Below are 12,522 nucleotides of genomic sequence, written 5' to 3' on the forward strand. Positions count from 1 at the left end.
GGGCCCTGGTCAACATGGTACTACACCTTATTCCACATAGGGCCCTGGTCAACATTAGTACTACACCCTATTCCACATAGGGCCCTGGTCAACATTAGTACTACACCCTATTCCACATAGGGCCCTGGTCAACATTAGTGCACTATATTAGGAACAGGGTGCCATTTGGGAGACACCGGGGTCTTTTCTATAAAATAGTGTTGAATCTAAAAGGGATAACTAAAGGATAGGTTGATCATGAGCTTTACTGTTTACTTGAATTGTAATTTCATTGTGATTTGTTAAAGGGGAGGGTCACTATTTTATAACATAATGTTAGAGACATTGGATCACTTTCAGGATTAAAAACCATCTATCATAAATTATACAATTCTGAAGTTCCCTTTTAAGGACATCTCCATTGTGTCTGACAGGGCCTGGTGCTGCTGGGCGGGAAACCTCTTCAGATTACTAATATTATGGCATCCAATGGAGTGATCCATATGATTGACGGGGTTCTAGTCCCGCCCTCAATCGTCCCCATCCTGCCTAAGAGATGTGATGTCACAGAGAACAAAATCATCGTGGTAGGTGGAAACATTCTGTTCTGTTCTATTCTAGTCTATTCTAATTGAAAAATGACTGTGGCATTGTGATGTTGTTTGTGTGTCCGTTCTCCAGGGCCCGTGTGTGAGGTGCAGCTATCTCTATGAGTCACATTGCCCCGAGGGAAGCATAGAACTGGTAAAATAATCACAGCAATGTTTTCTATTCCTCTCATGAAGGTGGCTGGCTGTTAAAGACCTGTGCCTGCTATCCTTGATGCAGTGAAAAGATCCTAAGCTTCTGCTACATCTTTTTGAGTGTGGCTCTATGTCTGGATCTCTATTCAGCTCATGGCCTGTATTATTTATTATACAAAGTAGTTCTTACTCATTTTTAAATACCAGCTACATAAACAATGACACATATTTGTAATGATTTGTCTACACTCAAATCTAATGAAATGTTTATTTGTCATATGCCTGCACAGGATACAACTATTTATATTGGTTCTGTTGGTAACGACCCTGTTAGGTAACGACCCTCTTCTGTTGCTAATAAGATACGGTACTTATTGTTGTTTCTGTACCACAGCATAGTCACATGAAGGATTGTGACTATCAGGCATATCCATTCAACCCCACGCTCAATAAAGGTTGTGCTAAATACTGCAACACTACTATTGAGGTAAGTCCTCCTGGTTCATTTCCTGGCTCAGCTCTTGGTTCATTTCCTGGCTCAGCTCCTGGTTATTTTCCTGGCTCAGCTCTTGGTTCTTTTCCTGGCTCAGCTCTTGGTTCTTTTCATGGCTCAGCTCTTGGTTCTTTTCCTGGCTCAGCTCTTGGTTCATTTCCTGGCTCAGCTCTTGGTTCTTTTCCTGGCTCAGCTCTTGTTTTTTTTCCTGGCTCAGCTCTTGATTCATTTCCTGGCTCAGCTCTTGGTTCATTTCCTGGTTCAGCTCTTGGTTCATTTCCTGTATCTTTTTCATTCATCATGTAGAGAGAGAGATGATATGATATGTCTGGTATGTTTATAGCAATATCTTCTTTCTGAAGAATAAAGTAAAGAAAGAGATTAAATACAAACATGATGTTAACACATAGTTTCGGTTAGGATGACAACAGACTTGCGGACCAAATTACACCCTATTCTTTAAATAGTTCACTACTTCTGACCAGAGCTTTGTGGAGCCCTACGGAGCCCTATGGAGCCCTATTAAGCCCTACGGAGCCCTATGGAGCCTTATGGAGTCCTGTGGAGCCCTATGGAGCCCTATGGAGTCCTGTGGAGCCCTACAGAGCCCTATCGGTCCCTATGGGCCATGGTCAAAAGTAGTGCACTACACAGGGAATAGGGTGCGTTTGAAAGCCTGCAGTGAGTGATTTGATTCTGTTGAGTTTCAGCGAGCAGAGTGTTGCAGTGGGTTCTATGGACCTGAGTGTAAAACGTGTACAGGAGGTTTCCAGACACCCTGTTATGGCAAAGGCACTGTAAGTAAAGACTCTATCTGCCTAGCAAGTCGTTCTCTCAGCAGTCTTACAAGCACGCACTCACGCATGCGCACACACACACAAGATGGAAAGAAAGAGCCATACTGTTTGGTTACTGTCTTACGAACGCCGACCCAACTTTGCAATTTTGTTAAATTCATTTGCCGTTTATCTTCAATGTATCAGCAATATTTTCTTATGATCTACAAAAACTTTTGAACATCAGGTAGGCAGTTACTAACCGCAATTCTGGCTTCGACTTCGACTCATCTGACTTCGACTCATGGGCTCTTTGTGTACCTCCGACCCAATTTTCGAGCTGCCCAACAGGAAACGCCAGTGGAAAAGAGGAAGGAGAGCTAAGTGAGACCAAGGTGAAGGGAAAACCAGCCACCACTTTCGTCCATCCCAGTTTCCTAGTCACTTTGAAAAATAAGACGGAAGACCTCAGATCGCGGATATGCTATCAACGAGACTCTCGTAACTGCAATGTTCTCCGTTTTTTTGCTGAAACATTGCTTTCGGACAAGAAACCCCCTCCATGGCTATCCAACTCGATGGATTCTCCATTCACCGAGTGGACAGTGGATTCAGGGACATTCGTTATTCACTGTGTCATTATTTCTATTGTAATGATCTTTAACTCTGAATTGTTGGAAAAGGCCCCGTCAGTCAGCATTTCACTGTTCATCTACACGTTGTTTACCAAGCATTTTCTAAAAGGGGTCTGTCTCTTCATCAACAATAACATGTGACTGCAGACTCTAGCTCAGTAGATACTAGTCTGTAGTCTCAGTCTGTAGTCTCAGTCTGTAGTCTCAGTCTGTAGTCTCGGTCTGTAGTCTCAGTCTGTAGTCTCAGCCTGTAGTCTCAGTCTGTAGTCTCAGTCTGTAGTCTCAGTCTGTAGTCTCAGTCTGTAGTCTCGGTCTGTAGTCTCAGTCTGTAGTCTCAGTCTGTAGTCTCAGTCTGTAGTCTCAGTCTGTAGTCTCGGTCTGTAGTCTCAGTCTGTAGTCTCAGTCTGTAGTCTCAGTCTGTAGTCTCAGTCTGTAGTCTGTCTGTAGTCTCAGTCTGTAGTCTCAGTCTGTAGTCTCAGTCTGTAGTCTCGGTCTGTAGTCTCAGTCTGTAGTCTCAGTCTGTAGTCTCAGGCTGTAGTCTCAGTCTGTAGTCTTGGTCTGTAGTCTGTTTGTAATCTCCGTCTATAGTCTCTGTTTATAGTCTCAGTCTGTAGTCTGTCTATAGTCTCAGTCTATAGTCTGTCTATAGTCTGTCTATAGTCTGTCTATAGTCTCAGTCTATAGTCTCAGTCTATAGTCTGTCTATAGTCTCAGTCTCTAATATCAGTCTATAATCTCAGTCTGTCTATAGTCTCAGTCTATAGTCTGTCTAGAGTCTCAGTCTGTAATATCAGTCTATAGTGGAAGTCTCCACCGATTATTCTCCAATCGTGGAATACCTGATGGTCAAATGCTAACCCTTCTACCTCCTGAGAGTTTCCATGTGTTACTGTGACTGCTGTATACAGTGAGTGTACAAAACATTATGAACACCTGCTTCCTCCATGGCATAGACTGACCAGGTGACTACAGGTGACAGCTGTGGCCCCTTATTGATGTCACCTGTTAAATCCACTTCAATCAGTATAGATGAAGGGGAGCAGACCAGTTAAAGATAGATTTTTAAGCCTTGAGACAATTGAGACATGGATCGTGTCTGTGTTCCAATCAGAGGGTGAATGGACAAGACAAAAAAAACAGCAGCAACGGTGCTGGGTTTTTCAAGCTCAACAGTTTCCCATGTGTATCAAGAATGGTCAATCACCAAAAGGACTATATTATTATTATTATTATTTATATTACTATCTATATTATTATTATCTAGAATATTATCTATATTATTATTATTATTTATATTACTATCTATATTATTATTATATAGAATATTATCTATATTATTATTATTATTTATATTACTATCTATATTATTATTATCTATATTATTATTATTATTTATATTACTATCTATATTATTATTATTATTTATATTACTATCTATATTATTATTATCTATATTATTATTATTATTATTTATATTACTATCTATATTATTATTATTATTATTTATATTACTATCTATATTATTATTATATAGAATATTATCTATATTATTATTATCTAGAATATTATCTATATTATTATTATCTAGAATATTATCTATATTATTATTATTATTTATATTACTATCTATATTATTATTATATAGAATATTATCTATATTATTATTATTATTTATATTACTATCTATATTATTATTATCTATATTATTATTATTATTTATATTACTATCTATATTATTATTATTATTTATATTACTATCTATATTATTATTATTATCTAGAATATTATCTATATTATTATTATTATTTATATTACTATCTATATTATTATTATCTATATTATTATTATTATTATTTATATTACTATCTATATTATTTTTACCTCTATTGTTATCTATATTACTATCTATATTATTATCACTACTGCATTGAGGGAAAGAGCTCAAGAAAATAATTTCACTGTACTGTTTTACACCTGTTGTATCCTGTGCACATGGTGAATAGACTTTGAAACTTGAAACGCATACCATTTTAACCATCATCACGTCCTGTCTCCATGTCTTTGACCTGTGACCTTTCTATGTGTGTGTAGTGTTTTGATGGTATCCATGGTAACGGGTCGTGTAGCTGCGAGGAGCGCTTCAAGGGGATCGCCTGTCACATCTGTTCCGACCCCAACAAACACGGAGAGAAGTGTGACCAGGGTGGGTATGAGTTACACTTTATAGTGCCCTATTCGCTATAGTGTGTACTACTGTTGACCACGCCCCCCGCCCCCCCCCCCCCCCAAAAAAAAAAGTAGTGCACTATATAGGGAATAGGATGCCACTTGGGACACAGATAAAATATAATTTACCCAGTCCTGTTGTATCTAATCCCCATATGGAGCTGGTGCACCATAGAAAGGGCCATTTCACATTTCTCTCCTTGATTAAAAATCATGGTCAAATCTGACTTAAAAACCCTTATCTTGTTTCTCCCCCCTCCCCCCTCTCTCTGTCTCCCCTCTTTCCTCTCTTTGTCCCTCCCTCTCTCCTCTTCCTCCCCCCTCCCCCCTCTCTCTGTCTCCCCTCTTTCCTCTCTTTGTCCATCCCTCTCTCCTCTTCCTCCCCCCTCCCCCCTCTCTCTGTCTCCCCTCTTTCCTCTCTTTGTCCCTCCCTCTCTCCTCTTTCTCACCCCTCCCCCCTCTCTCTGCCTCCCCTCTTTCCTCTCTTTGTCCCTCCCTCTCTCCTCTTCCTCCCCCCTCCCCCCTCTCTCTGTCTCCCCTCTTTCCTCTCTTTGTCCCTCCCTCTCTCCTCTTTCTCCCCCCTCCCCCCTCTCTCTGTCTCCCCTCTTTCCTCTCTTTGTCCCTCCCTCTCTCCTCTTTCTCCCCCCTCCCCCTCTCTCTGCCTCCCCTCTTTCCTCTCTTTGTCCCTCCCTCTCTCCCCTCTCCTCTTTCTCCCCCCTCCCCTCTCTCTGCCTCCCCTCTTTCCTCTCTTTGTCCCTCCCTCTCTCCTCTTTCTCCCCCCTCCCCCCGCTCTCTGTCTCACCTCTTTCCTCTCTTTGTCCCCCCCCTCGTCGTCTCCAGATTGCCGCTGTCTCCATGGTGTGTGTGATAACCGCCCAGGCAGTAAGGGTGCATGTAGAGGGGGCTCCTGCCTGGAGGGTTACTCTGGAGACTACTGTGATAAGGAGGCTAAGGCCTGTAACTCTGATGGTCTTTCTGAACACTGCCATGTCCACGCCTTCTGCAGCTTCACCGGCAGCCACACCACGTCAGTATTACTTACTTAGCTTACTTATTGCTAGGCAAAGGGCCTCAGTCAGTGCTCTAAAGTGCCTCAGTCAGTGCTCTAAAGGGCCTCAGTCAGTTCTCCAAGGGGTCTCAGTCAGTGCTCTAAAGTGCCTCAGTCAGTGCTCTAGTTGGACTCAGTCAGTGCTCCAAAGGGCCTCAGTCAGTGCTCTAAAGGGCCTCAGTCAGTTCTCCAAAGGGCCTCAGTCAGTGCTCTAGTTGGCCTCAGTCAGTGCTCTAAAGTGCCTCAGTCAGTGCTCTAGTTGGACTCAGTCAGTGCTCCAAAGGGCCTCAGTCAGTGCTCCAAAGGGCCTCAGTCAGTGCTCTAGTTGGACTCAGTCAGTGCTCCAAAGGGCCTCAGTCAGTGCTCCAAGGGGTCTCAGTCAGTGTTCCAAGAGGCCTCAGTCAGTGCTCCAAAGGGTCTCAGTCAGTGCTCCAAGGGGTCTCAGTCAGTGCTCCAAAGGGCCTCAGTCAGTGCTCCAAGGGGTCTCAGTCAGTGCTCTAGTTGGACTCAGTCAGTGCTCCAAGGGGTCTCAGTCAGTGCTCCAAAGGGCCTCAGTCAGTGTTCTAGTTGGTCTCAGTCAGTGCTCCAAAGGGCCTCAGTCAGTGCTCTAGTTGGACTCAGTCAGTGCTCCAAGGGGTCTCAGTCAGTGCTTTAAAGGGCCTCAGTCAGTGCTCTAGTTGGACTCAGTCAGTGCTCTAGTTGGACTCAGTCAGTGCTCTAGTTGGACTCAGTCAGTGCTTTAAAGGGCCTCAGTCAGTGCTCTAGTTGGACTCAGTCAGTGCTCCAAGGAGTCTCAGTCAGTGCTCTAGTTGGACTCAGTCAGTGCTCTAGTTGGACTCAGTCAGTGCTCTAGTTGGACTCAGTCAGTGCTCTAGTTGGACTCAGTCAGTGCTCTAGTTGGACTCAGTCAGTGCTCCAAGGGGTCTCAGTCAGTGCTCTAGTTGGACTCAGTCAGTGCTCTAGTTGGACTCAGTCAGTGCTCTAGTTGGACTCAGTCAGTGCTCTAGTTGGACTCAGTCAGTGCTCCAAGGGGTCTCAGTCAGTGCTCTAGTTGGACTCAGTCAGTGCTCCAAGGGGTCTTAGTCAGTGCTCTAGTTGGACTCAGTCAGTGCTCTAGTTGGACTCAGTCAGTGCTCTAGTTGGACTCAGTCAGTGCTCTAGTTGGACTCAGTCAGTGCTCTAGTTGGACTCAGTCAGTGCTCCAAGGGGTCTCAGTCAGTGCTCTAGTTGGACTCAGTCAGTGCTCTAGTTGGACTCAGTCAGTGCTCTAGTTGGACTCAGTCAGTGCTCTAGTTGGACTCAGTCAGTGCTTTAAAGGGCCTCAGTCAGTGCTCTAGTTGGACTCAGTCAGTGCTCCAAGGAGTCTCAGTCAGTGCTCTAGTTGGACTCAGTCAGTGCTCTAGTTGGACTCAGTCAGTGCTCTAGTTGGACTCAGTCAGTGCTCTAGTTGGACTCAGTCAGTGCTCTAGTTGGACTCAGTCAGTGCTCCAAGGGGTCTCAGTCAGTGCTCTAGTTGGACTCAGTCAGTGCTCTAGTTGGACTCAGTCAGTGCTCTAGTTGGACTCAGTCAGTGCTCTAGTTGGACTCAGTCAGTGCTCCAAGGGGTCTCAGTCAGTGCTCTAGTTGGACTCAGTCAGTGCTCCAAGGGGTCTCAGTCAGTGCTCTGTGTGAGTAGTGTAACGTTATAGATGTTTTACCCCATAACTAGTGTGTGTGTGTCCCTGTGTCTAACATATGTGTGTGTGTCCCTGTGTCTCACATATGTGTGTGTGTCCCTGTGTGTAACAGATGTGTGTGTGTCCCTGTGTGTAACATATGTGTGTGTGTGTCCCTGTGTGTAACAGATGTGTGTGTCCCTGTGTAACAGGTGTGTGTGTGTGTCCCTGTGTCTAACATATGTGTGTGTGTGTCTGTGTAACAGGTGTGTGTGTGTGTCTGTGTCTAACATATGTGTGTGTGTCCCTGTGTGTAACAAATGTGTGTGTGTGTCTGTGTGTAACAAATGTGTGTGTGTGTCTGTGTGTAACAAATGTGTGTGTGTGTGTGTGTGTGAGTGTGTGTCCATGTGTGTAACAGTTGTGTGTGTGTGTGTGTGTGTGTGTGTGTCTGTGTGTGTGTGTGTTTCCCTGTGTGTAACAGATGTGTGTGTGTGTGTGTGTGTGTGTGTGTGTGTGTGTGTGTGTGTGTGTGTGTGTGTGTGTGTGTGTGTGTGTGTGTGTGTGCTTGTGTGTGTGTGTGTGTGTGTGTGTGTGCGCGTGCGTGCGTGTGTGTGTGTGTGTGTGTGTAACAAATGTGTGTGTGTAACAGATGTGTGCGTGTTTCTTCAATTTATCTGTCTATGGTATTATCTGTCTATGTTATTAATAATAATAATGTTATTATTATCTATATCTATATTATTAACATGTGTGTGTGTGTCCCTGTGTGTGACAGGTGTGAGTGTATGTCGGGGTATGAAGGAGATGGACACTCCTGCATCCTGGTCAACCCCTGCCTGAAGGCTGACAGAGGAGGCTGTGATGTTAACGTAAGACTCAGGATCTCGCCAAAATGGCACCCTGTTCCCTATTTAGTGCACAACTTTTTACTAAGGCCCATATGGATTTCCTGTTTAGTCCTTCCTGATTACAGGAATCTCTCAATCGGGTTGTGGGAATAGTTAATAACGGACGTTAACCGTATTGGTGTATTATAATAACCCTCTCCTCTGAGGTTCAGTGTGTTACCATATCCTCTCTGAGGTCCAATGTGTTATCATATCCTCTCTGAGGTCCAGTGTGTTACCATATCCTCTCTGAGGTCCAGTGTGTTACCTTATCCTCTCCTCTGAGGTCCAGTGTGTTACCATATCCTCTCTGAGGTCCAGTGTGTTACCATATCCTCTCTGAGGTCCAGTGTGTTATCATATCCTCTCTGAGGTCCCGTGTGTTATCATATCCTCTCTGAGGTCCAATGTGTTATCATATCCTCTCTGAGGTCCAGTGTGTTACCATATCCTCTCTGAGGTCCAGTGTGTTATCATATCCTCTCTGAGGTCCAGTGTGTTACCATATCCTCTCTGAGGTCCAGTGTGTTACCATATCCTCTCTGAGGTCCAGTGTGTTACCATATCCTCTCTGAGGTCCAGTGTGTTACCATATCCTCTCCTCTGAGGTCCAGTGTGTTACCATATCCTCTCCTCTGAGGTCCAGTGTGTTATCATATCCTCTCTGAGGTCCAGTGTGTTACCATATCCTCTCCTCTGAGGTCCAATGTGTTACCATATCCTCTCTGAGGTCCAGTGTGTTACCATATCCTCTCTGAGGTCCAGTGTGTTACCATATCCTCTCCTCTGAGGTCCAGTGTGTTACCATATCCTCTCCTCTGAGGTCCAGTGTGTTATCATATCCTCTCTGAGGTCCAGTGTGTTACCATATCCTCTCCTCTGAGGTCCAGTGTGTTACCATATCCTCTCTGAGGTCCAGTGTGTTACCATATCCTCTCCTCTGAGGTCCAGTGTGTTACCATATCCTCTGCTCTGAGGTCCAGTGTGTTACCATATCCTCTCCTCTGAGGTTCAGTGTGTTACCATATCCTCTCCTCTGAGGTCCAGTGTGTTACCATATCCTCTCCTCTCTGAGGTCCAGTGTGTTACCATATCCTCTCTGAGGTCCAGTGTGTTACCATATCCTCTCCTCTGAGGTCCAGTGTGTTACCATATCCTCTCCTCTGAGGTCCAGTGTGTTACCATATCCTCTCTGAGGTCCAGTGTGTTACCATATCCTCTCCTCTGAGGTCCAGTGTGTTACCATATCCTCTCTGAGGTCCAGTGTGCTACCGTATCCTCTCCTCTGAGGGCCAGTGTGTTATCATACCCTTCTCCTCTGAGGTTCAGTGTGTGTACTCAGGGCCAGCTAACGTGTAGTGTGTTGTATGTCCATCTCTCTCCTCAGGCCCAGTGCGAGAACTCAGGGCCAGCTAACGTGTCGTGTGTTTGTAACGAGGGCTGGACAGGAGACGGCCTGATCTGTACTGAGGTGGACAACTGTCTCCTGGAGACCAGAGGTGGCTGCCATAAGGATGCAGACTGCAGGTCTCTAGGACCAGGACAGGTATGTATGGTTCGGCTGCTAAACAGATTTCTGCTAGCGCCTGAGGCTGGTCTAACGGGTAATACCATCGCCAGCATCAAATACAGTTGAAATGGGAAGTGTACATACACTTAGGTTGAAGTCATTAAAACTCGTTTTTCAACCACTCCACAAATTGCTTGTCAACAAACTATTGTTTTGTCGGTTAGGACATCTACTTTGTACATGACACAAGTAATGTTTCCAAGAATCGTTTACAGACAGATCATTTCACTTATAATTCACTGTATCACAATTCTAGTGGGTCAGAAGTTTACATACACTAAGTTGACTGTGCCTTTAAACAGCTTGGAAAATTCCAGAAAATGATGTCATGGCTTTAGAAGCTTCTGATAGGCTAATTGACATAATTTGAGTCAATTGGAGGTGTACCTGTGGATGTATTTCCAGATCAGATCATGTGACACTTAGATTGCACACAGGTGGACTTCATTTAACTAATTATATGACTTCTGAAGGTAATTGGTTGTACCAGGTCTTATTCAGGGGCTTCATATCAAAGGGGGTGAAAACATATACGCTCAAGTTTTCCGTTTGGATTTTTAAAAAATAATTTAAACAAGTAATTTTTGATCAAAATCAAAATATATTTAAATTACAGGTTGTAATGTAACAAAATCGGAAAAATGCCAAGGGGAGTGAATTATTTCGCAAGGCACTGTATGATGGCTTGTTACACAATGAAAAGTCCCTAGTGGACTAACCCGATATGATGGCTTGTTACACAATGAAAAGGGGGTGGGGGAAGAAAGAGAGGGGGAAGGAGAGACAAAGGAATTCAACTATCGTACTTGGTCTCAGAGTGTCTGTTAGAACATATCTTCCAGAGGTCACCATGTGCTTTGTAGTCGTAACTTCTTGGTCTCAGAGTGTCTGTTAGAACATATCTTCCAGAGGTCACCATGTGCTTTGTAGTCGTCTCAGAGTGTCTGTTAGAAGAGATCTTCCAGAGGACACCATGTCCTTTTGTAGTCGTAACTTCTTGGTCTCAGAGTGTCTGTTAGAGCAGTTCTTCCAGAGGTCACCATGTGCTTTGTAGTCATAACTTCTTGGTCTCAGAGTGTCTGTTAGAGCAAATCTTCCAGAGGTCACCATGTGCTTTGTAGTCGTAACTTATTGGTCTCAGAGTGTCTGTTAGAGCAAATCTTCCAGAGGTCACCATGTGCTTTGTAGTCGTAACGTCTTGGTCTCAGAGTGTCTGTTAGGATAGATCTTCCAGAGGTCAACCTGGCATATTTTGATATGTTAATTCTTTAGGAGTCCTTTATAAGCCCCCATCTTTTTGGCATAATGTCTGTGCTCAAATGGGCGTGATTACAGACTGGCTAAAACTTTAGTTGAAAAACAATTATCTCATTTAGAAGGCTAAACTCACTTTTCATCTTCTCACAAAGAGTTTAATATTTAATCATATAAGTTCCACAACATTTAGATGTATAACCTGGATGTATACATTTGTAGCGTTACCATTATTTGGTTATACTGTCCTTAATGATATCACAAAACAACAACTTATTTGACATGATTGTTCTTTAAGTCCCTCCTGACCATTTCCCACATTATTTACGTTAGAAATATTGTTTCAATGTCCAACCTTGGATGTTGTAGTTTTGGCAGGAGGAATCTCCATGTATCAAAAGGGTTCTTTCCCCTCAATCCTGCATGGTCAGGGAGAGACAGTTCCTACACTGTATTTAATACCGTCATAAAACTGTCCAGCACCATACCTCCATCCCTCCCTCTGTGGGACAGAGAGGGTGCTGTAGAGCTGACCCACTGTAACCTGGATCCTCACAGGAGAGTCATGACATGCTGTTAAGAAGGAAGGGCAGCGCTTTATTATGGACAGTCTTCTCCCCAACTTAGCTACTGTTGTGTCAATATGTTTTTACCATGACAGTTTACAATCCAGGGTTAATCCAAGCAGTTTAGTCACCTCAACTTGCTAAATTTCCACAATTTTTATTACGAGATTTAGTTGAGGTTTAGTGAATGATTTATCCCAAATTCAGTCAACATGGGCCAGCAACCCCATGGAATGCTTTTGACACCTTGTAGATTCCATGCCATGACTAATTGAGGCTGTTCTGGGGGCAAAAGGGGATGCGACTGAATATTAAGATGTTCCTAATGTTTATTGAAGTCAGTGTATATTTATCCCTTTGACGGATAATGACATTTTATACTTCAACTACTACTAGCACCTCAAAGTCTGTCTCTTCAACTACTACTAGCACCTCAAAGTCTGTCTCTTCAACTACTACTAGTATCTCAAAGTATGTCTCTTCAACTACTACTAGTACCTCAAAGTCTGTCTCTTCAACTACTACTAGTACCTCAAAGTCTGTCTCTTCAACTACTACTAGTATCTCAAAGTCTGTCTCTTCAACTACTACTAGTACCTCAAAGTCTGTCTCTTCAACTACTACTAGTACCTCAAATTATGTCTCTTCAACTACTACTAGTACCTCAACGTCTGTCTCTTCAACTAC

General features: G+C 43.5%; 1 protein-coding gene across 1 annotated transcript in view; it reads left to right on the forward strand.

Moving 5' to 3' along the window:
• Window positions 1-12,522, forward strand: part of LOC139402251 (stabilin-1-like) — a gene marked incomplete at its 3' end in the record, with an annotated part of 55,333 nt that overhangs the window by 37,358 nt on the left and 5,453 nt on the right. Inside the window, exons 17-24 of the mRNA XM_071146349.1 lie at window positions 414-566; window positions 661-723; window positions 1,117-1,209; window positions 1,926-2,012; window positions 4,718-4,829; window positions 5,693-5,879; window positions 8,334-8,427; window positions 9,833-9,991. Coding sequence (XP_071002450.1) covers window positions 414-566; window positions 661-723; window positions 1,117-1,209; window positions 1,926-2,012; window positions 4,718-4,829; window positions 5,693-5,879; window positions 8,334-8,427; window positions 9,833-9,991 — 948 coding nt within the window. The remainder of the gene's footprint in view (window positions 1-413; window positions 567-660; window positions 724-1,116; window positions 1,210-1,925; window positions 2,013-4,717; window positions 4,830-5,692; window positions 5,880-8,333; window positions 8,428-9,832; window positions 9,992-12,522) is intronic.

This window comes from Oncorhynchus clarkii, unplaced genomic scaffold (genome assembly GCF_045791955.1).
Source record: "Oncorhynchus clarkii lewisi isolate Uvic-CL-2024 unplaced genomic scaffold, UVic_Ocla_1.0 unplaced_contig_4199_pilon_pilon, whole genome shotgun sequence".
Taxonomy (NCBI): domain Eukaryota; kingdom Metazoa; phylum Chordata; class Actinopteri; order Salmoniformes; family Salmonidae; genus Oncorhynchus; species Oncorhynchus clarkii.